Here is a 24231-nt window from a genome sequence, read left to right as displayed (position 1 = left end):
TCATGTGACCATAACTTTAGTACGACAATGCCTAAAAAGGTCAATCAACCCAACCGAGGCTTGAACGCCGAAGATCTGAGACTCGAGTTTGACTCACGGGATTACGATTCGGCCACAGCAGCGTCTACTGATAACGTCTGAATATCGATATGGAATTTTTGAAGAGTTGAAGTCAAATATTATTGATAACAGCATTTAAACATTGATAAATTTCAATGGACTGATGCAAAAAACAGACAGAAAAAGTGATGTTGTGATGGCGTGAGATGATTTACTAAAAGGACGATGGTGTCAAGCGCACCATTGTAACAAGGAAACATACTGTTATGTCACCTGTAGCACAAGGTCAACAAACAGAGCTTGTGGCTCAGTAACAGTTTAGCTCAGTAACAGTCTTGATTTGCCATGAAACCGGAATTGAAGGGACTGGTAAAGGTAGAAATCTGTAAATGTGGGTTTGTGCTATTGGGGTCGCCTGCTGGGTGAAGAGGGTTAAAATTGACTTGTTCAGGAGGAAACACAAAGGGTGACAATCACTCACCACTGCCTACCAGTGGTAAGAAGAGATTTCAGTTTAGTCTGGAGTATAGTCTTCCTCACGGATCCGCAGTGTTTGAGCGACGATATTTTCTGGGGAAAAGGAATTGCCGAATGAAACCCAGTATTTGTGTTTCCTTTGTTTTGTGATTATTTCTGACAGACGCTACAGTATTATAGGCCGATCGATCACGGTTGCTGAAATTGTTATTTATTGAGGGCAATGCTATTAAACATTATTTTTTATGTTTTGTTACAATACGTTAATTATTTGATTTAAATACAGTCCTTTTTTTCTGACAGAAATGTCACATAGATTCACAGTCAAAAATATTTGATCAATACTGATAAGCGCTCGGCCATGTATCAAATATCATGTATGTTTAGTTGTGAATTCTTTTTTTTAACATGAAAAGATGAGATGACTTTACTGTATGAATTCAGACAAGTATATAAATAGTAAATAAACGCCATAGTCAGGTAAATGGTAAATAAACACAAGTGTTTTCAATATAATGGAGAGGCACATTGACTGAACTGGAAGAAATCAGCTATCTCGATCAGAAAGACATTACCCCAGACGTCGATGATAAATGTGAGAAATTACAATACCAATCAGCATTTAAAATATGCACATTTGCAAATATAAAAAATACAAGCATAAACATTATCATTTTAAATGATTAACAATCCTATATAAAGGTCAGTGACAAATCCCACCAGCATTAAAATGAGAGCAAGTAAATCCACATTGTTTGCATTTCTGTTTCAAATGTGTTGTTCTTCCATGCTAGAGTGTGCCCATTTCTATGATATTGATCGAAGGCCTTGCAATTAGTATTCTTGTTTTCCTCCATCTGGCCTAGTCTTGATACCAATACAGATATTGATCATTCCTGATTGCGTGCCAATAATGTTTTCTGTGAAGTCCCACTGTAAATAGTCACTGCAGGAGGGTTGGAGTCTCCCCATTAAAACTTGTTTCCAGATGACTCACTTCCCTTCAAGTCCATTAAAAGGATAAATAATATATATTTTCTCTCACTTATGAACTATATATGTGTGAATCATCACCTTCTGCACTCGAGTTTATTTTGTTTTGTTTTTATCTCCAGTCTCACTATTTTTAATCACCAAAGTACATCTCAGTATTGTTGTATTTATGGTTGGTTTGCTGAAGGAGCAGCAGACAGCAGGGGTCTGACACACTGGAAGTTGTAAATTGTTCATGTTGAAATAAAGGAAGTGTTTTTCCATTGTCTCAAATGTGTCTTGCTGAATCTTGGCCAGCAGGAGGGGCACAAACACCACAGACACGGCCCTTATGAAAACCTGAACAAAATACAATCTTTATTTATTCCATTATGTACATTACATACAATGCAATACTACAAGGCTTTCTACACATTCGCTGTATCCGGTGACCGGGGAGAACCGGCCTGATGACCCCTGACCTCCGACCAGAGAGGATCAACACACAACCAGAACACAACATTCCACTCAGCAAACATGGCGGAGGAGGTTTATCCAAAACAGCAGTGAGAAAATCTGATTTGGCAATGTGTATTTTTTTTCTTTTACCAAAAAGTACTTGCATTTTATTATTATCATTATTTTTTTGGGTTCAGATACACAAACTCTTCCATGGAGACTGGGCTCTGGAGTCAAAAGGGCATTATGGAGAGAGCAACATGACCCTCAAAAGGATCAAAGCGTATAAATATCTTTTTTTTTTTTGTCACAATCTGGTCATGTGACTCTTTTTGTTGCTGTTCATTTTATTTTTTTTATTTTTTACAACTAGGGTATTTGGCTTTGGTCAGAATCAGTGGCTGAACAATTTCAGTCTGCTTTCCTCTTACACTTGCCACAAACCCGTCAGCGGGTGATTATTCAAACTCCTGCTCTCCAAGAAGTTATCCCAAGACTTTTAACCCAGTGTCATAATTATGGAGAAAAACTGCAGCTTGTGCATTATTTCTTTCGACAATTAATCTGTTGACACTTCAATTACTTGCAGAACATTTCCCGGCGCCCTGTGAACACTGGAGTCACGAACCATCAAATGTGGACTGAGATTATTATTATTTTTTTTTAAAAAGCAAAAGATGAAACAATCAACGTTCAAGCCGGAATTAGCAGACACTGACTTGACCATATCAAAGGTGTCAGCAGAAGAGAGGGAGAGGTTTGGACTGGCAGACATGTCCCGACTAGGTCAGGACAGCGGTGTGAAATCGGCATTCCTTTCGGCAGACTGCAAATGCAGAGCGCCCGGCAACAGGGACAAAGCGAATCGCATCATTTTGGTCGTTGGAAAGCAAAATCAAGAGGGATATTTTTACAGGGATTTAAACCACACACGCAATCACATGGTAAATTGTCTCCAAGGAGGGCGGCAGTTACTTTAAATTTTGATTTTGAAGCATTTCACCATTAACTGATATTCACCATCCACCAATTTCAAAGTGTCAATCACAAAAAAACAACAAAAGAAGGTGCAACCCTGGATTGCAAAATCACAAATTGACCGTCAGATCAATTCAGTGCCCGTGATTAAAAAACAAAACAAAACCCCAAAAACATCTGATGCGTCCCCGCTCTGCAGTTGATCACCAATACTGCTATAAAACAAACACAGTAGCAGCTTCAGTGTCATACCTGTGGTTATAAATGGAGAATGCCAAGAAATAAAAAAAAAAACATCAGAACCAAAGTTATGATCCAAAGTGAGTCCGTGGGAGTATAAAGTATTATCACCGGGAGGGTACAGTTCATCCAGACAGCAGAGCCTAATGACCTTTGACCTCCTAGTAAAAGCTTTTAGTGGTGCGTTGAGCGAGACAGAAATGTATTCTGAAGTCACTGATGGCAATGAAACCTGGCAATAAAATGTCCTTTATCAATTCTCTGGCTTTTAATTTAAAAGAGGATTTCTCAGGAAATTAATGCTTGACTGCAGCATGGTGACCTCTTCATTTGTTATTAATAGGGAATATCTGCTTAACTGCACTGGGCCCTGATGCCCTCTGCTGGGTGTTCCATCTATTAACCTCAGTCAAGGACGTCAACGGTGGAGTGGGGGAAAATGTAGAATTTCCCATTCAGAATTTTTTTTGACCATCTTCAGTTATGAGCATGCCGAACTGAGGTCATGAAGGGAAAACGTACGATATGAGAGGAAAGGTTCACTTTTCAAGCCCCGTAAACAACGATCAGATAAGATATTTTTCTCTGCAATGCAAGACAGAGCTCCTTTTCTTAGGGGTAATGCCTGATGGGCTGGACCGCATTAAGAAAAAACATGAATTTGAATTAGTAATACTTTGATCCCAGAGGAAATTTTACAACTGCCAAAAGTTGTTTGTTCTTCGCCTTGCATCAAGGGGAATGAGCATTTCCCAAATTTTGGCATCACTTTCATTGGGTCCTTTCTTTAATAACTGTAATTGTTATGGAGCTGCTGTTTTCAGAAGCGTGCCCATCACCGAGGCCTGTGTGACATCTTCACACCATGCGAAGAAAGCCAGCAGCTCAAATGTTCAAACACGCCTCGTGATTTCACTATTTTGTAACATGGCGAGTGATCGAATCCCATGTATGCACGAGTGTTTTGTAGTGTGTTGTGAATTTGTAGCGGGGGAAGGAGGCTAACACTTCCCCTTGCCAACCACTGAGATTGGCGAACTCCAATGCAGCACAGAGGAGACAGGCATCATATATTCTTATCACTCTCAGGACACCACAGACCTGCACGCACGCGCGCGCGCACACACACACACACACACACACACACACACACACACACACACACACACACACACACACACACACACACACACACACACACACACACACACACACACACACACACACACACACACACACACACACACACACACACACACACACACACACACACACACACACACACACACACACACACCAGGTGCCATGTGCTGCCAGCCCACCTGCTCATGCAGCAGATATCTGGGTGAGCGAACACACGTTGACCCAGCCATTACACAACACTGAGACACACAGGATGAACACACATACGGGGCCGCCACACACCGCTCCAGTCACAAAACCCAATCACCAGTCGCAATGAAGAGAGGTCCTGTTGACATACACACGCTCACACACACACACACTCCCATTGATTAAACATTTTCCAAATAAATAATGACTATTAAATGTTTGAGGTGACACCTGACATTTTGATCGAGAAGCACCTCTTCCCATATTCATATTTACATATCCTGTACACAAACCAGTGAGTTCATTCTCACTTAGGATTTCTCACTCATTTTTTTTTTTTCTTATGTCCGCGTTCAATGTAGTTTGAAAAGTTGCTTTTATAAAAAAAAAGGTAACAACTCAGCCAGTACGTGTGTTTGTGAGTGGCTTCACCGGCTGCCCAGGTGAGACGCAGGTGGAAAATACACCAATTTTTGGGAGGTTTTAGTGTGAAGAGTGAACCGGCTTCCTGCGTGTTCACATAATCCATCACCAGGTAATATAAATAGCAGGACACAATTGCAGTGACGTAATGGACACCTGCGTTCAGTGTGTGCGCGTGTGAGTGTGTGTGCCTTCAAACACACAATGAAATACAAGGAGAAAAAAGAAAAAAAAAAAAAAAAAAAACCTGCGGATCCATAGCTAGGGTTATTTTTTGCGGGAACCAAGAGAAAAGGAGAAAAACCTGTCGTTTGGCAGTTTGGAGGGTCTTTGTGCTCCAGGGGAATCTTTATCGACACGAACATACACACCCTCGGAACGTAGTAGGGGTTCACTCACAGACACACAGCATGTGTGTTCAGCTCCAGCAGGCAGCCGGAGATCTGTTCCAGGTCAAGGCTCAGCCCATGAGCAGGGCTCAGAGCTTTGCTCATCACTGCTCTGTCCCATCAGGGGGCGGGCGCGTGTGTTTGTGTGATGGTGGTAGGCGGGGCTAGAGGGTGATGAGGTCAACCAGGTTGCCTTTGGGTGGTGTCATGCTGTCGGGGAAGAAGTTGACTAGTGTGTCAAACAGCTGTGTCCTCTGAGCATAAGTTTGATCCACATCCGAGAAACCTGAGGGCCAATGTAGATTTAATACGTTATTTTTATTTTTCAAGATTTATCAGCGATACATTCTGGTAACTATTCATCAGATACCCTAACAGCTGAGGGTCTCCAGCCTGGTGAGGAATATCATTCCACTATTATCTAAGCCTGATGAATTTAAAAGATTTTCAACCTACATTTATATAACGTGCTTTTGAAAATAGCATTTCGATAATAAAACCCTCTTTGGAAATTTACTTTATTTCCAATATTTAGCTACCTTCGCACTGGACAACAATAGATCTTCATGTAATACTGTCAGTGTTGAAATGTTTCCCTATAAGGGATGAATATAGTATGTAACTTGAGTTTAGGGCCCAGTGGACATAAATTCATTTGCTGAGCAGGTCTCAGACTCACTTGGTTGAAAAATATGGAAAAAGGAAATAAGCCCAGTGTTTTGTATGAATAAAAAAAGAGCCTCACCCAGAGGGATGAAGTCCGAGCTGGACTTGAAGAGAGCAGAGGGCAGGAGCTGGAACTGAAATAACACGAACACCCTGTATTAAAAAACAGCAAGCGTGACCGCCTGGCAAGTCTCTGGCGGACGGAGCAGACTGCGCACCTCTTTGGTCTCTTCAGGGTCATTGTGGTCCACGGTGAGCGACAGGTCATCCTGCAGGTACTTCAGGGCACTCAGAGGCTCCGACTGGGCTTTTTCCTCAAACCTGGACAACACCCAACGAAAATACATTCAGGTGTCTTACCTTAACACTAGATGGCAACACCACCAAATAAATCCCATCCCCTGGACCTTTCTCTAAATAAATAAACACCCAACTCTTCTGACAGTCGCCATTCCTTTTGAAAAATGAAGCAAAATGTGACAGAAATGGAGTGCTTCTTTGGACAGATATTCTCCATCATTCCGAGGGGCTACTTCCCGGCTATTGGAAGTGCAGGAAAAACATCTTCATGCTTCCAGACAACTAATTTGATGCCTGGGATCATTTTAATAATTTGACTCCAGCTGACTCCTGTGGACATGGCAAGTAATTATCATTCAATGTAAATGGGAACAGCTAAGAACAACAACCCTAAAGGGCACAGCCCATCAGCCAGCAGGTGTGGAGGAGTGTGTGTGTGTGTTCGCACCTGTACTTTCTGATCAGATATCTGCAGTGTCGCAGAAGGTACTCCTTGGAGGGGCGACACAGTTTGAGGGACCAGAAGTCATCCAGTCGCATCTTGGGTGAACACGACTTTCCCGGATTTCCGCCAAATAAGTAGTGCACCTGGACCAACACAAACAGGTAAGTATAATACACATTACCTAATCACATTTGCATGCTCTCTTAAAATGCCAATGAACCATCCAGTCACTTCTAATGTGGCAAAATATTTTCAGCCTTAACTATCATAAGTTTAATGTTGCCTTTTCTTTTCCAACTAAAAACACCCCTGGCTGTTATCCCATGACCCAATGTTCGACATCAGTACATTACGGGCAGTAAATTTTAGATACCTGGGCTTTCCAGGGCTTTTCACGTTGTACAAATGTAAAGTCTGTGTCAAACACGCCATGCTCATATTAAGGTGACTGGCCTGCAGTGCCAGCAAGAGCAGGCGGGTTCTCCTGAATCATGATGTTCAATACTTGATACTAACTGATAGAATAAGGTCAGGATTTGTCAAAAGGGGAAAAAACAAAAACAAATTTTTGGCCAGATACCTCTGAAATCTATGGTCTCACTGAAAAGAAGAGAACTCCTGTAAAAGGCTGCCCTACGTTCATTATATAGGCCCAACAAACTACTTGGGAATTATGAGGGTTTTATCACCCAGATGGTACTGGTATTTGTTCTGGCCTGTGGACTATTATTAAATGTGTGTTACCTTGTGCATTTCATCATAGACCAGCTGGTGTGCGAAGCGTGGACACGGCTCCTCCTCCTGCAGAGCCTTGCTTGGGTTCTCTTTCACCGCCTGGTCGTTCTTATACACACAGGACCTGAGCAGGCGCAGAAAAACAAACACACACATAAAACAGGAAGCCAAATTTACGTAAGTGACAACACAGGATAAATCTGCACTGCAGCTCTTAAGGTACCACAGTTTCAGCAACATTTGCGCACGCACGCACACGATGAATGGCTGCAGAAGCACAAGGTCAAATAATGTTGCAAGTATCAGATTGCCTTGTTTGACTGGACGCTTAAAACAGCAGCTTAAAAGAAAAAAAAAAAGAAAAAAAAAATCAATGTACTGGAACAGCGAGGACGGCGTGTACTTTGCTTGCCATGGACTCAAATATGACACAGACAACCTCACACACAAATCCCTGGTGGACAGTTGAGGGAGTGCCAGGACATGCAGCTTAGATATTTGCACAGCAGTGATGGTGTATGAAGAGTGTGTATATTCTCATGCATCTACACTGCTGTGGTGAAGATCATAGTGTGGTGTGGTTTGCGTAGCATGGAGCGTGTGTGTGTGTTTCCTGCCGCCACAAATCGTCACAGCTGCAACCAGAGTGTTTATTGTGTTTACTTCAGTTTGTACCAGTTATTGCGGGCAATGTCATAGATCCAGAAAGAGTTGCGGACGTTCTCCTCACGCTTGTCCTTGTCTTTGCTGAGGCCCGACAGAACGTGGATCTCGTTGAGCTCAGGGTCGATGGTGGCTCTCTGGGTGAAGCCCGTCATCGGCACTGCAGGGACAGATTGGCCAAAGGCATTCTAAGAATAACATCCAAGCACGTTTGAAGCGCTTGTACACTTGGCTGCAAACCCTGGAGGCATCTGGATCCTGTTATCTTAATCTGTTGCAATGTTTTTATTTGAGTTCCAAACAAATAAATATGTAAACTGTTGAACCATCCAAATCAAACACTTACAGGGTCTTTGTCATCTTACCCGAATTGTTACTATAAATACACAGGGGCAAAAATAAAAGTTTTTATAAAATGTACTCGAAGGAGAAAGAATTGTGAGATTTGATGATAACTTGTGAATGGAAAGTTTGTTCATCAAGGACAATGATATATTGGTTTCCCACTGAAATAACTGTGTGGGTGAATCACCAAGCAATTTCAGCGAGTGTTACTAAACTTAGCAGGATACAATACAAAGTTAAATAGTTACTTTTTCATGTGGTTGCACTGATACTAGCAAGCTATAATCTCTTCTGTTGGACAAACATTTGGAAGAGGACACCCTCATTTGTTCCAGAAAATACCTTTACTCATTGTTTACTTATACCTGTTTGTTTTTTTTTTTTGTTTTTTTTTACAAATATGTATTAATTTATACATTTACAAGACAGAAGGCATGAAATGGAGAAGTGGGAGGAAAAAACAAGTTGGGAGCAGGCAGAGGTGAAGAGATTATCAGAATGATATTCCAAAAGAGAAAGATAGCAAATTGTTAAATAGTAATCAAAAAGGATAAACCAACTCCAACTCATTATGATGTGTATGCGCATATGTATGAGTTTGTGTGTGTGTGTGTGTGTGTGTGTGGGGGGGGGGGGGGGGGGGGGGGTACTATGACCATGTGTTTTTGCTAAAACACTGACAGGCCGTGACACAGATTTTTGGTCTCCGGGCTGATATTTATCAGACCACATGTCAGCATCTGAAAAGTTTCAATTTCCTGCATTTATTTTATGACATTTTGACTCAGGCCGCATTCTAGACTATGAGACACATTCAAGCAATCAGCAGAGCAATATTAATTATTTACTGTGGGATCAGGAAGTGACAACATTGAGTTATTCAGGTCAGTTATTCAGGTGCTTATCAGCAGCGCTGATGAATAAAAAGCAAGAGGCTGACCAGACTCGATGTTCAAACTTTCATTTCAGCCACAAAGCAAGAGGAGGCAGAGGAATCAGAGGCCAGACAAGAAGACAGCAGTGGACGCCATGGCAACATGAGACGGCAGAGATGGAGTGAGCGGCATGTCAATTTAGTTGTTGGGATGGTGACAGTCTCATGATCTGACAACTCCTCCAGATTAAAAACACTCAGGCTGGGCAATAGATATTAATATTATATTTTATATTAAATATTATATTTCATATAGTCTACTTTCCATCTTATTTCCTTTGCTTTTTTTAAATTACATTGTGACATGCAATCCTCTTGACCATCTTCAGGACCCTCTAGAGCAAAAATCAAATGATTTTTTTGTTTTGTTCATTTGTTTTAAATAATGGGCAAATAAATTCTTTTTAATTTACTATAATATTTTATTATGAATGAGAAAGGAAAATGGGAGGACCTGTTGTCAAAGTTGCACAGTTTGGAACAAACCATTAAAAATAGTGTAATTTCTTTTGAGCACCTATACAAAAAGGCTAGGGCAGAGATATGACAGCAGATATTTTTTTATTCAAATGTATAGTGAATGTTGCACATTTTGCAAAAATCCTATTTTCTAGCCCGTCAGCAGTGTGCAACCTGCAATGTTATGATGTGCAACCAACTTCAGCCAAATCAAGTCTAACAGTTGAACTCATGCGTTTACTTTGGTAGGGACGAAATGAACACAGAGGTGGTTTCTCTGCAAGCCGCTGTGACTGATTATCAGCCCCTCCAACACTAACAGTATTTAATATATGAGGCATTTTGAGGAGACTGTGGATGATTGCTAACAATACCCCGCCATTAGACTTGTAATCTGAAAAAATGGTGTCCTGGAGGCGGACAAATGTCAAGAGAGATGGAGCCACATTCACACGTGACAATGATTTATCTGAGAACTGTTTGTGCTGCCGTTTCCTTCCTGCCAACAAACATTCTGTTCTGTTTTTTTTTTTTTTCTTTCTCACGCACGCATCCTTTTTTTTTTTTTTTTTAAATGTGTCATATTTTTCCTCACAACAATATTACTGCATACAGGCTTTCCCACTCTGTCTGGGTTAAGGTAGGACAGAGTTGAGGGGAGACGTCTATGGGGTTTGAGCCTGGGAGCAAGGCTCGACCTGTCTGACAGCTGCAGCGTGCCTGTCACATCTCTGATGTTGGCTGAGAAGCCAGGCGCATTTTCAGGAAAACATTGGGAACACAAGTCCCAGAAAAGTAGCATTGAGTCATGACACATGCAGACCATCTAAATATGTCATGGAACGGATGTAATTCAGTCTTTCATTGCTAAATTATCACAGCAGCTTGCAGGTTCGAGACAAGAGCACAATAACCCATCTGAATCAGTATGTGTGCCCAAATCCATCTGACTAGTTCATCCTGCAGGCGCTGATTGTTCTCACTGTTCATGTAAGCCTGTAGGACATTATTATCGTCAGCGCCATTCGTAAAAAAAAAAAAACACAGTGAGGTGGAAATCTTACCCATGCCGGAGTCCTTCTTTGTACCGTCTGATATTATCTCAACATGATCCCCGTCCACATCGTAACTGAAGAAATCGTTTAGGTAAGTCTTTGACCTTTGACCCCCAAACACATAGAGACAGCGGTTCCTCTGAGGAGAGATGGAGAAAGATGCTGTGATGAACATGCAGGCCAGGCAGGAAGGTCCCAGCAGTGATAGGAAATGGGACTTACAGTGTGGAAGAGCATGCAGTGTCCGATGCGAGACTGGATGTCCTCGGGCCCCGCGTTGCACGAGTCCTCCCTCAGCAGGCTCCACGTGCCCGCCTGACAGCGGTAGGCGTAAAGGCCACTGAACTGGGGCTCTGATGTGCGACTGTCCTCCACGCTACCATTACACGTCAGGATTCGACCACCAAATGTATAGATCATGTGCTTCTCAGAGTCCATGCACATCTGTTACAAAAAGAAAATCTTAGAATTAAAATGACCAGCAATCGTTTTGATTAAAAAATAATTGTTATCATGGATGTTATATAAAAATGGAGTAGTCGAAGTATTTCAGTTTTACCCTAGCTTAAATCTCTTTACCCCTTAGTCCTCATATAAGGATATATATAAAGATTTTAACCGTCTTTCAACATAATTTTGATTTGTCATTTAATGAAATACCAGTGCTTGCCAACAGTAGACAAACACATACAACCACAAATGTGAAAAAAAAAAAATAATTGAAAACTCCAAGAAACCACAGCAGCTAGGGGGCGCTGGGGCGCAGGGGGTAGAACAATCGTCTTTGGAACTGAACCTTTCTGGTTCAATTCCCGGCTCCCTCTAGTGTGCCAAAGTGTTGTTGAACAAGACACTAAACCCATAGCTCATCAACATCTTGTCTTGGTTCAAACACGGTGCATCCATGATGGGTTAATTGTAGAACAAATTTCCCCACAGGGATTAAGGAATGATAGATTATTAAATTATCATTAGATAATAGTTTATGATTTAAACATTTTTTTGGGGTGTATTAATGTTTGCTCTTTGGTATGAGTGATTTTTTTAAATAAAAAGGAGGGAAAAAAGCAGTAATGAATGGCAACTCTCAAAGTAAACAGATCTGATGAGGTAATGTACTCTATCCACTTTTAAATCAGCAAGCAATACGTAATAATAATAATAATAATAATAATAATAATACATGGGATTTTTATTGCGCTTTTCATGACACTCAAAGACGCTTCACAAGTAAAAAACAGAAGAAACAGAACATACACAGAATTATTGGGAAGTTTTTTTTGGGTAATCCAACCCAAAAAAAACTTGTCTTTGTAGTTTCAGGTAGAGACTATTGAAGACTCTGGCATCAACTTTTTTTTTAAGATTGGATCTCTAAACCCAAGTCTGATTAAGTCTCTTTCCATAGCCACACGCAGTACATGTTTAAGCAAAGCCATGACAACTGAGCACCCAGTGACACCAGATCACACCCGGCCCGATATGTACCTGATGGTCGAACACCAGCTTTGGGCCCCCGTCCGCTGCTGTGTCCTCACTGAGGAGAGTCCAGGTGTTGACATCAATGTCGTAGCGGTAGAAGTCGCTCTTTAAGGACTTGCTGTTCCTGACGCTGGAGTCAAGGTAGCGGCCCAGCGTGTAGATCTGACGCCGCTGGGAGTCAATGCACATTTTGTGGCAAGATCGAGCACTTGGGCCGCTCTGATGGAGACAGACATGAGAGTTCAAAGTCCTCAAATTATCCGGAACTCAAAACACAAGGAAAAGTATAAAAGCAGGTGTTCAGCAATTTATGAATAAAATGAGAGTACTGTGGTTTTGTAAATTTTGGTCCCACTCCACTCCTGACCCCTCCAAAGAAAAGCCTCAAAACTGAAAACTTTGCTGACTTTTCAATTTATACATGAAAAATTACGTAAAATGTCAAAGCTACAAGAAAGTATTTGAAGCACTGTGCTGATACCTATTGATAACTTTCGTCTCTTGAAAATGTCAGACTCATTTTCATGCGTAAACTTGGGTGTCACTTTAATATTTTACAGGAAAATGATATTTAACTATCTCCATTTTCAGAGTATTTGTACCCAAATCAGGATGGATACAGAAGGAAAAAAAGTGAAGAAAATTATGGTAATTGGCCTTTTTTTTTTTTTTTTTAAATCTTGCAATCTGACTGCGTTCTAGAAGACTCTAGCTGGCTCACCTCTTTCTCGGTGTCCCTGGAGATGCAGGCCCACTGGTTGTCATGGACACTGTAGGCCCAGAAGTCAGCCAGGTCCTGTGTGCCATCCCAGCCCCCGAACAGGTACACCGTCTCTGCAGTAGCACAACAAGTCGTCTCTGAGAGAAATATTCTGCAGGTTCAATCACATCTGAGTGTGTGCATCGTACAAGTCAGTACAGTTGACAAAAACAATGAGGATATCAGATTATTCAGAACCCTGTTTTTTAAATGTTATGATAAGGTATGAGGAGGTACAAAGAAATCAAGTTCCTAATTCTTTACTGTGGTGTTAAGAAAGCTTCTTTGTTCAGATGTGATGCCAGCTTGCTTTCGGCTGCATGCATGCATCTACAGAGCTGCACTGATTCTTTAACAACTCCGTGGCAGAGAATGCAGGCACGGATGAATACACGTCTACTCCATGATTGTCGTCACATCCAAAAACCAAATTGTCAAAACAAACGTAATTAATTATGCTCTTATTAAGTAAGTGCCGGCAGGACCTTTTTGTTTCGTGGGAGAATGGATGGAGATGGGTGGGACTGTAGAAGGGTGGGGGCAATTAGATTTAACAGTAATTAAGGTTTGAGTTGGGAGTCTGTAGGAGGAGATGAGTCACGGTTGAACAGCTGAGTCACAATGGGTGGAGAAGGTCTCACCAGTCTGGACGTCGATGACCATCTGATGTCCCCCTCTCATGCCTGGCCTGTTGTCGTCTCCATCACCTACAATGGTGGAAAGAGAGGGTCGGGAGGAAGAGGATGACATCAGCATGGGAGAGGGAAGATGGTGCAGATGTGAGAAGAGGTAAAATGTGGTTCAGATATGAGTATGGAGGTGGAGGGTGGTGCGGGGAGAGTGGTCCGCAGACGGAGATGAGCGAGACGATAATGTGTCCATTGTAAAGAACAGGTGGTTAGGAAAAGAGTAGCAAAATGAGGGAAAGTTCAGAGTATGATTTGAGAAGAAGGGTGGAGGGAACAAGCAGACATGTTATAGCCTCGCGGCCACAAAGTGGTGCATCCTGAAATGTGTGAAATTGCCACTTCAGTAGAAAGTCTCACTGTTGGAGTCGTCTTGGCTGAGCTCTTGGGCGCTTGTACCTTTGTTGCACTTGGGGATGATCTGGCTCCACCTGGGCTTGTACTCCTGCTGGCTGATATACTGGTTAAACAAACCATCTAGCAGGGAGAGAGACATCAGGCATTCTTTAAAACCATCAAATAGGAACCGGAATGAGTGAGTCGGCCGGGCGGGGATAGTACCTCTCACTGCTTTGTCTATCAGGTCCTCGCAAGCGTCAAAGTCTCCTTGCAGCACCAGCCGGTCATGGAGATGGGTGAGCATGGGGTGCTCCAGGGCTATTCGGGTCTTCTTCTGCAGCGACTCGAAGGCCTCTGTGTAGTTGTGCTGCCGGAAGTGCTTGAGGCAAAGGCGAATGGCTTCCTGTTCTCTGTACTGTGGTGACAGTTCAGATGCAAAGTTAAGAAAGCCTGGTCATTCAGCTGGTCCAACATTAAGACGATGTCATGAGAACCTTGAATGCAACATGATCCTAAAAACCGTGCCAGCACTTTATCAGAGCTTTTTGGCTGTTTTTCTTGTTGTTGGTGTTTGTTTGGGCGTCGTTCCCAAGCAACCGTGTTGAGGATTGTAAGCGAATCGTCTGAGACTGGATTCCAGACAGAGCACTGGCAAATTAACCAAAAATTTATCAGAACCTGAAACTGATTTAATTTGATCAGATTATTTGGTTTCTCATTTAATTTCTGTTTAGGAATTTAAAACTTTGGCCTTGCACACAAACTTTGTTGCAATTGTTCACTGTTGTAGCTCATCAAGTCAGGCAGATTCTTCTATGGGTCCATACCTTGCTGTACCAGTTAAGGCAGGGCTGCACCACATCAGGGTCTTCGATGCCATGCAGCTCTATGTACCAGATGCTGAAGTTAAAACTAGGACCCCAGGACATCAGAGGCACTGAGGGGCAGAGCAGCAGACGAGTTAAGAGAGCACGGGTTAGCAGCAGAAAGACAAAAACCACTTCCATCGGTGCTCACCTATTTTGACAAACCGGCAGGGGAACATCTGTTCGTCAATCTTGTGCTTTAAGGTGAAGGTTTCCTTGTTGTAGTCATTTTTAAGGCCACTGAAATAGCAGGGAGAAAGGGAAACTCTTTCACAAAGTGAACAGAGTCGCTTCGCTAAAAATAAGCGACAGAGCAGCAGGAAAATAGAGCACTTAAGACACGCTACAGAACTAAATATACACATTTTTAATTCCTGAAAGGATATACCTATGTTAGATTAGTGACGCTGTGTTTGATGACTTGCATTCGAATGTTTCTGAATGAAAGTCCCTTAAAGCTTAGAGATTCTACTCCTGATTATTCTGTAGACTCTCCATCTATTTTTCTTTTTTGTGTTGTTATGAATATCGAAAACGGCCTTCTCAATATCATGATATTAATCCAACAATTTCATCCACTGTACACTTCTGAAATCTAATCACACTCCAAGTACACGAGGTAATTTTTCATCAGATATTGCAAACAGAAAGGAATTCGCAAGTTTAACTGATCATTTTGTCCTAACATTGTAAATTCGAGAACCTTGGTATCCAATACTTGCAAACAATCACACAAGCTTGCATCCAGCACCAGAACAATCCATGCCATTAACACCCAATTGTCACAACTTGCTTTCTTCCACACAGTTTAAACAGGACACAACCCGCCATTGTATCCCAGGCTAATTCAATTTAAGTATTTCTTGACTCCATTGATGATGCAGGTTATAGATGCATTGCTTTCTGTATACCCTGGCTCTGTCAGTGAAGTGTTCACATTCAAGTGAGCGGCAAATGTAATCTTAAAGCCAGAATTTTAAAATGTTGGCCAATTTCGCTCGACATTCATTTCTGGAAGAAAGTGATTATCATGTCTCTCTGTAACCATTTTGTCCCAAAACCCAGCGACAGCAACAGCCATTTCCCATCACTTTGGTGACAAAGCAGACAGACCTATGCAGGCAGCTTTGCTTCAGTTAAAAGGCTTTCCATCACATCAGGACACTTGCTGAGGCAATAATGCAATTACAATGCACCATAAAACATATGAAAAATATGAGAAAATTAAACATAAAATCAACTTACATTTTGTTTGTTTTGACAAATATTGTGATAAAGCTGACAATGGAAAACTGAAGGATCAGGTTTAATTTTCTTTTTAACTCCAAGTTAGGATGAAAAATTGAAGAGTCTATGATTATGGGTAAAAATTTGGGAAATTGCTTTTTCATTTTTGCACGGTTTGCATTAAAATTTTTCTCAAGTAAATTCTTCGGATATTTTCTCCCTATCAAAGTTAACTGAAAACTCCAACAGTAAATTTTTCAAAAGTTATTTGAATATCATGTTGAGATTTAAAAAAAAAAAAGCAGTAAAACATTTACCTCAAAATTGGTGAAGTTGATGAAGCTATAAGGAAGTAACATTATTCAGATCAGTAGTGCTCAATCAGATAGCACGGCATTCAAAAGCCTTATACAAAAACTTAAACGAAAGGAAATTTAACTTGTATTAGGATATGAATTCTGTTCATATGGCCCAGCCCTACTGTGAGTGTGACATTTTCTGGAGTCTGTACCAAATGAGTATGTTCCATCTCTGTAACAAGATAAAGCCTCATTTATAACATTGTATTGTGAGACATTTGATCATGAGGTAACAGCAGTCTCATGTGGCTAGGACACATCATGGCATGCGAGCTCTGGCTTACCTGGAAAGAAGCTCAGTCATGTTCTCTTCGCTCATCCCACCAAACACTTTGAACTTCTTCAAGTTGCAGACATGAGTTTTCTCATATTTCCCAAAGGTAATGCTCTGAACGATTCCTGGCCTTTCCAACTTCAAGATTAGAAACTGTAAGGGAAAATAAAAGAAACAGGAGACAGACGTCAGAGCTAGAAATGTGTGTGTGGGTGTGTTTGTGTGCATGCGTGCGTGTGTTGAAGGAGGTGGATGGAGAATGGGCAGCTACCAGGAACAGATGGGTTCATTATCTAAACAGCCACAGAAGGTCAGGTAAGTCTCTTGAAAATCGCTCTATAAGTCGCATCCACTTCTCTTGACTTTAACACGCAGAACATCATTGGCATACCACCATGGAGTATTAGTTCAATTTTTAGCAAGGCCAGAGTTTCAGCTTCCACTCCAAAAATGACTTTATATTCCGTTAGGTTTTGTTCTTTACACGATTCATTGATATTTGAGCACAAATCCAGTGACTAAGATGCTGAAGGGTGTGATTGCAGATCTTACGCAGGTTCTAATTGGTTCAGTATGAAGAAACAATCCACGTGAACCAGTGGTTCAACACCCGGAGTCTCCCAAATATCTGTCAGGTGGATAAATGAGGCCTTGACCTGTGCTGAGCTGCATATCCATGTTTGATCCAATATTATGCAATTGTGAGGTCATATTACTATGTTGTTATGTGCAGCTGAATATATACAATTGTGATATATAACTGTGCTATTCGACACCTAAACCTGAATCAATTTCTAAAAAAAAGAAACAATTTAAAAAAACCAAAAAATAAAATTAAAGAAATCAAGATTTCATTTAAATACTTTTCAAATATCATGATGTCTTAAGCCGATGGAATGGGTTACATCAAAAAAATTAATTTAAAAAAAAAAAGAAGGAAAAAAACAGTTTCAAGAAAATACCCCAATATTAGTATGAAAACGCTACCAAACTTTGGTTCAAGATTAACTCAAATGGTTCTCCGGTTTCCTCCCGCGGTCCAAAAACATGTAGCGGGTTAATTGGAAAAAAACGCCCCGAATGAGTAAGGTTATGTACTTCTGAGTTTCTTGGCTTCCACCTCCTTGTTGCCTGGTAACTAGACCCCGATAAAGAAATAGTCCTGCATATAAATCCCCAAAAAGAGCAAACTTTCACTCACATTAATTTGCTGATATCAGTCACTACAAACATGAGGCACGTTCAGTTCAACTGTTCAGTCTAGCCAATATGTGGCAAATTATTCTCAGAAATGCATACATGTACTGAAGATTGCACTGTCATTTTAACCTAACTGCTACTACATTGTGCATTAGAGCTTAAGTTTATTAAGCGAATCCTTGCTGCAACATGAGAAACTAAATCAACTTTGAGTGTTGAAAGTTGTGACTGGAGGTCACAGTCATTGACTTTAAGCAACCATACAGCTGTCTTCACAGACCATTAGCTGCGAAGTGCTCACTATAATCAGTATTTTTCAGGATTGCAGTCTGAAAATGACCGAAGACATTTCCCAGACTTAATTTTAAACTATGTGGATTTCTGCCCTCAAAGCACTCGCAAACAAGCGACCTGCGGCAGACCTACCTGGGGTGGGTAGTTGCTCTCAGAAGACCACCTGGAAGACTGGTCATTGGGTTTGTCCACCAATATGTTTCTATAAACATGGAATATTTCACAAGTTATTACCATACACTTAAATAATTGTGACAGAAAGAAATTGTTCCACATTAGCATCAGCTCAAAGTGTTTACATCAACAACTACAGCGTGTATGAATGTAGTAGCACTTCTGTTTGCGTCTGCTAAATGCTGCATTGTTAGCCAAGTTTGATCCTCCTGGGAAAACCACTTAGAAATCAGGGAGGGGGCCAAAATTTTCATCATTGGTGCATTTCCACTGTGAAAAAGAGGAATCTAAAAAAATTCTTAAAAGAAAAATAAATTAATAAAATAAAAAAATCAGAAATCACATATGATTTTTTAATTTATCTATAAATTACTGGGTCAAATAAGTATTTGATCCCTTGAGTCAAACAATTATAATATTTGGTACAGAAGCCTTTGTTAACAGTTACGGAGATCGAACAATTCCTGTAGGTCTTCACCAGGTTTGCACACACTGCAGCAGGGATTTTGGCCCACTCCTCCATACAGATCCTCTCTAGATCTCTCAGGTTTTGGGACTGTCGCTGAGCAACACAGTTTCAACTCCCTCCAAAGATTTTCGATTGGATTTAGGTCTGGAGACTGGCTGGGCCACACCAGAACCTTGATATGCTTCTTATGGAGCCACTCCTTGGTTTTTCTGGCCGTGTACTTCAGGTCATTGTCACGTTAGAAGACCCAGCCACGACCCATTTTCAATGCTCTGACTGAGGGAAGGACATTTTTGCCCAATATCTCACAATAAATGGCCCTGTTCACCCTCACCTTAATACAGTGCAGTCATCCTGGCCCCTGTGCTGAATAACACTCCAGAGCATGATACTTTCGCCCTCATGGCTCATTGTAGGTACGGTATTATTGGGATGATACTCATCCTTCTTCTTCTACCCAACACAGCCAATGACGTTAAGACCAAAAAGTTCAATTTCGGTCTCATCTGACCACAAAACTTTCTCCCATGACTCCTCTGGACCATCAAGATGGTCCCTGGCATACTTCAGACGGGCCTTGACATGGGCTGACTTAAGCAGGGGAACCTTCTGTGCGATGCATAATTTTAAACCATTATGTCTCAATGTAATACTGATAGTAGCCTTTGAAAAGGTGGTCCCGGCTGTTTTCGGGTCATTGACAAGCTCCTCCTGTGTAGTTCTGAGCTGATTCTTCACCTTTCATAGCATCACTGATTCGAAGAGGGATCTTCTGCGAGGCCCCAGTCCGAGGGACATTGACAGTCATCATTAGCCACCTCCATTTTCTGACAATGGCTCCAAAAGTTGTTCTTTTTTCACCAAGCTGCTTGGCAATTGCTCTGTAGTCCTTTCCAGCTTTGTGAAAGTCAACAATTTTGTGTCTTGTGTCTCTTGACAGCTCTTTGGTTTTACTCATGTTGGCTGCTACACTTTTGACAGATTGTGGGGTGTACAGGTATCTTTAAGAAAGCTAACAAACTCAAATAAGTGCTGCTCAATTAGAATGATGAGCAGAGTATAGTTGGACTCTCTAAAATCAGAGGAACACGTCTTTGAGGGTCTGAAACCTGGTTAATAAGCAAAGAATCAAATACTTATTTGACCCTCCACATTACAAATAAATTGATAATAAAAATCATACAATGTGACTTCTGATCGTTTTTTAGGTTCTGTCTCTCACAGTGGAAATGCACCAACAATGAAAATTTTAGACCCCTCCATTATTTCTAAGCGGGTAAACGTGCAAAATCACAGAGAAATCAGATGCTTATTGACCTGACTGTATACCTCTTTGATAACAAGTGCTGGCTCGTTGAATTTAACGTCAACCGGGGTAATCCTGTGAAGTGACAGCTGATCCAGCAACGGACAAATGTGATAAGTCTCGCTTCGACAAGCCGCAAATTGTTCTTGTTCACTCAAGTCTCAAGATTAAATGCGACTGCACTTGTTTCATGGACCCTCGGTTGGTAAACAACATCATTAGCTTTTGGTGCTACATCAGGTTAGATAACCACTGAGCTAGTTTAGCCCCACGGCCCAGAGTTTATTATGGGGCGCTTTTTTTTTTGAAAACTGGCGTGACACCGAACAAGTTCCATCCATAAAAATCGACAAAAAATGTACAGTGTCTACACCCTATCATTCTGGCGGTGAGAAAACAAGCAGTTATTATGTGCTAAGACTCCTGACCAAAACATATCCATGACGTTTTAAAGATTGTACAGTATGTTAGCTTTGAAACTGGGGAAGCTAAGTGGGAGAGCTGTGATGTTACAACGGACGATACAAAAAGCTACTTTGACAATGACAATAAGTGACATGTTCGTAAAAATGATTATTTATACTTCTCTAAAATACAGTCCTAAATATCCATAGTTTAGACACAAACATATCAGTGGATCACTACCATCATTACGGGCTAGCAGCGTAAATACATACAACGAACGCCCCTCCGCTGGTGACAGCTAACGCTAGCTGGCTCGGGCTGCAGCCCAGCTAACGCTAGGCCGGTCCGGCAGGGTGGGAGAAACACGGGGAGCACGGAGGTGTTCGGGGAGCACCGGTAACCACAGACCCTGATGCACATGCCGGTCCAACTTTTGCGTGAATTACTCACTCGGGTAAATACGTCGAGGAGTAAGAGCTCCATTTGAAAACGCTGAAAGTGAGGATCCTGCTCTCATGAACGACAGCCATCTTGTTGCAGAAAATAACAAGCAACGGGAGGCTAACAAGGAACGAACGACGGCCCTTAAAGAGACAGTACAGTTTTTTTTCCCCGCAGCGGATTCTGGGCTCCAATGTTTTCAAATCATATTTATACAAATAAGATGTCATATTGATAAAAATGCACATACAACTCCATCAGCTCACTGCTTTTAACACTTACCATGACCCTAACATTTGGAAAATCATTGTAATGCGTCTTGTAGAAACACTAAATGGAAGGGCTGAACTTTCAATGCTAAGAGAAGGCCAAACTGTGCCACTCCAGGGTTGTAGGGTCACAGTCTGCAGCTGTGCATCATTTTCCCTCCTGCTCCCCGTCTCTGTTTACTGCATCACCTCAGGCTTCACGGACACTTTTTATTAGACACCATGCACAATTCACCAACAACGAAAAAACCCTATTGCAGCTTAGGTGCTCCTGCCGGAATGCAGAGGCCACCCAATGGCAAATAATTTGACATGACACTTAGACAAGTGATGTAGGGAGAAAATGTGAAAGTGCGTCACAACTTACGGGCCATATTGTGAGGATCACTGCCTCTGTACAAGAAGAGCCTTGAGACAGTTATGCGCGCCCTTCCCACCCACTCCCAGAAAAGATTTTTATTTCTCTTATCGTTCTTACTGTCAGATCGGCCTTCGGTGGCAGTTCCTGACGCAGCAGTGGCTGACCATGACAGTCTCCTCCACTCATGATGGACACCCAAGAATAGGCTTTGGGTTTCAACTCAAAGAATATGTTCAATGATATGTCAATTTCTCATTTTTATTGGTGACACTATTCTAAGTTTTTTCTCGGGGCTGCGGCATAGGTAATAGTCTATGAATTAAACCGTATATGTTCTGATATTTGGACAGCTGTATCCTGATGGGAGCTGTGTAATTATTAGTATTTCATTGTAATCAAGAACAGTCGCATGCTCATGTTCAGGAGAGTAACCCTATGGCTGTGATAACATGACGACCCCTTTCTGTTTTTAACTTCATCATCCCGGTCTAGTTCATAATCAGTTGTTTCGTGCAAATGAACAATCAAAAATCGTTAGACGTGCCTTCTCTCTGTTATCCATCCATCCATTGTCTACTGCTTATCCGACTCAGGGTCGCAGGGGATGCTGGAGCCAATCGGGCAAGAGGTGGGGTACACCCTGTACCTGTTGCTGGTCCATTGCAGGGCCACATATACAGAGAGACAACCATTTACTCTCTCATTCGCACATTTTCCCATTTTTTCTCTCTTTTATCTTAGATTCATTTAATTGACTTCTCTTTTAATTTTTTTTATGTCACTGATAGATTCTTTTCTGGCAGTTTAGTTCAAATGCTGTCATCTTTCTCATTTAATATATCATACATTTAATGTATGTATTTGGTATCTACATATTTAAAATAATTGTGTATGTGTGTAATGACAAGATTTATGTTTGTTAAAATTTTTTCTTTACCAACTTTGCAGTCCTGTTTTGAATAATTACTTGAAGGATTTCTTCTGATTTGGTGTCAACCCATTAATTAGAATCGCAGAGTAAGAAAAAACATCATGCAGTTGTTCAATTATATATATGTGTCTGTGGAGGTTCTCAGTCATCCAGGTCATGGTGACTTCTTGCTGAAATCTTCTTGTCATGGCAACTAGACTTAAATTTCTTCACTTGGTATCTGTCAATACCAAGACGGATTTGCATACAAGGATCAGGCCCATCTGTGCCTCCAACAACCAGGAAACATTCACCACCCGAACCAGCCCCTTGTAACTTCCACCTGAGCTTCAATTCATGTGATCCAACATGTTTCACTCCTTTGTTTAGCTTTACCTTTTCACATTCCAATCCAGGTGATCCCACAAAAGTTGCTCATTTGTCCTAATATATATATATGATGTGTTCCTTCAAATAGCCACATATGTTCAGTATAAGTAAGTTGGTAGGAACCTCAACACTATCCACACCGTGTCCTTTCTGCAAATATAACTGTCTGAAAACAAAACCACTTATATTGGCTTTAAGTAAAAGACTTCTTGGCAGACCACCCTGTTCATTCCATCTTACAAAGAATTAATTGATGACAGAAGTAGTTGTTGTCTGCGCGGCCTATTAGGGACCCACTAAATAAACAGTTCTGTTGAAGATGAAAGGCTCCTCTTCGGACATAGAGTCATTGCGGGATGAATCATACGGTGAGTAATGCCAGTGTAGCTTTGTTCCAGTTAACTGCACCTCCTTCACCAAGGGTTACTACATTACAAAACACGACTCATTCCCAACATCCCCGCTCCTCAAAGCCAGGCATTGACAGTTTCAGTCATGCTCTGATCATGTATTTGTTATCAATAGAACCTCTGAAGATTTTTTTTTTGTCCTCATTGTCCGGAAACAATAAATGTGTCATCGGTCTGGCACATTTTTTATCATGCCCCACACTGCAGTTTATTGAAAGGCGCCGGAGGATGACAATCAGGCCGACAGCTGCACCTGACCGTAACGGAAATGTTTGTGGGAATTTGGTCACGAAGGTGAGTACTGGATGACCTGGAAAATATTTGCATAGGAAATAAAGTCTGACAACTTCTGACTCAACTTTTGGTCTTCCAAAATCAAAGTTAAATGTTTTCAATTTGCAGATGTGTAAAATCTGTACATTCTCCAACAGGATATAGATGGCGAATGCCGGTGGAAATACGGCAAAAAAGGATTTTCTAGGCTTTGAATGAAGAGACAAGTTCTCGCCATCCTTTCTGCTTCTGACACGACAAATTTAATGTAAATTATACATTTGGGGACTCTGATAACCATGTCCGAGTCCATTCATTGTCTATACCACGTATCATGCACACAGGGCCAGAGACGCGGGCAAACCCGGAGGTCTGGGGTTACGCTAGTCGATTAAAGGGCTATT

At 41.4% G+C, this 24231-nt stretch overlaps 1 protein-coding gene across 5 annotated transcripts; it reads right to left on the bottom strand.

The window, feature by feature from the left end:
• Positions 1-5255: 5255 nt before the first annotated feature.
• mkln1 (muskelin 1, intracellular mediator containing kelch motifs) lies at positions 5256-21318 on the bottom strand. 5 transcript variants are annotated; one of them, XM_086146820.1, is made up of 20 exons: positions 21224-21304; positions 18552-18621; positions 16936-17078; positions 16774-16823; positions 16610-16634; positions 15217-15305; positions 15027-15136; positions 14422-14614; positions 14221-14337; positions 13816-13881; positions 13136-13248; positions 12421-12633; positions 11155-11376; positions 10942-11071; positions 8152-8299; positions 7486-7600; positions 6745-6884; positions 6215-6317; positions 6076-6130; positions 5256-5616 (listed from the first exon to the last, which is right to left on the bottom strand). In XM_086146820.1, the coding sequence occupies exons 1-20, from the start codon at positions 21301-21303 to the stop codon at positions 5495-5497; spliced, it is 2304 nt and encodes a 767-aa protein (XP_086002946.1). In that variant the 5' UTR covers position 21304; the 3' UTR covers positions 5256-5494. The 5 variants fall into 5 exon arrangements, with proteins under 5 accessions (XP_086002946.1, XP_086002949.1, XP_086002947.1 ...); XM_086146823.1 differs by having other exon boundaries at positions 14260-14337; XM_086146821.1 differs by having other exon boundaries at positions 16804-16823.
• Positions 21319-24231: the final 2913 nt, after the last annotated feature.

This window comes from Fistularia commersonii, chromosome 5 (assembly GCF_037954325.1).
Source record: "Fistularia commersonii isolate RoL2024-O1a breed Wild chromosome 5, RoL_Fcom_v1.0, whole genome shotgun sequence".
Classification (NCBI taxonomy): domain Eukaryota; kingdom Metazoa; phylum Chordata; class Actinopteri; order Syngnathiformes; family Fistulariidae; genus Fistularia; species Fistularia commersonii.
Note: the sequence above shows the minus strand (reverse complement) of the source record. Positions and strands in the feature narration are given on the sequence as shown.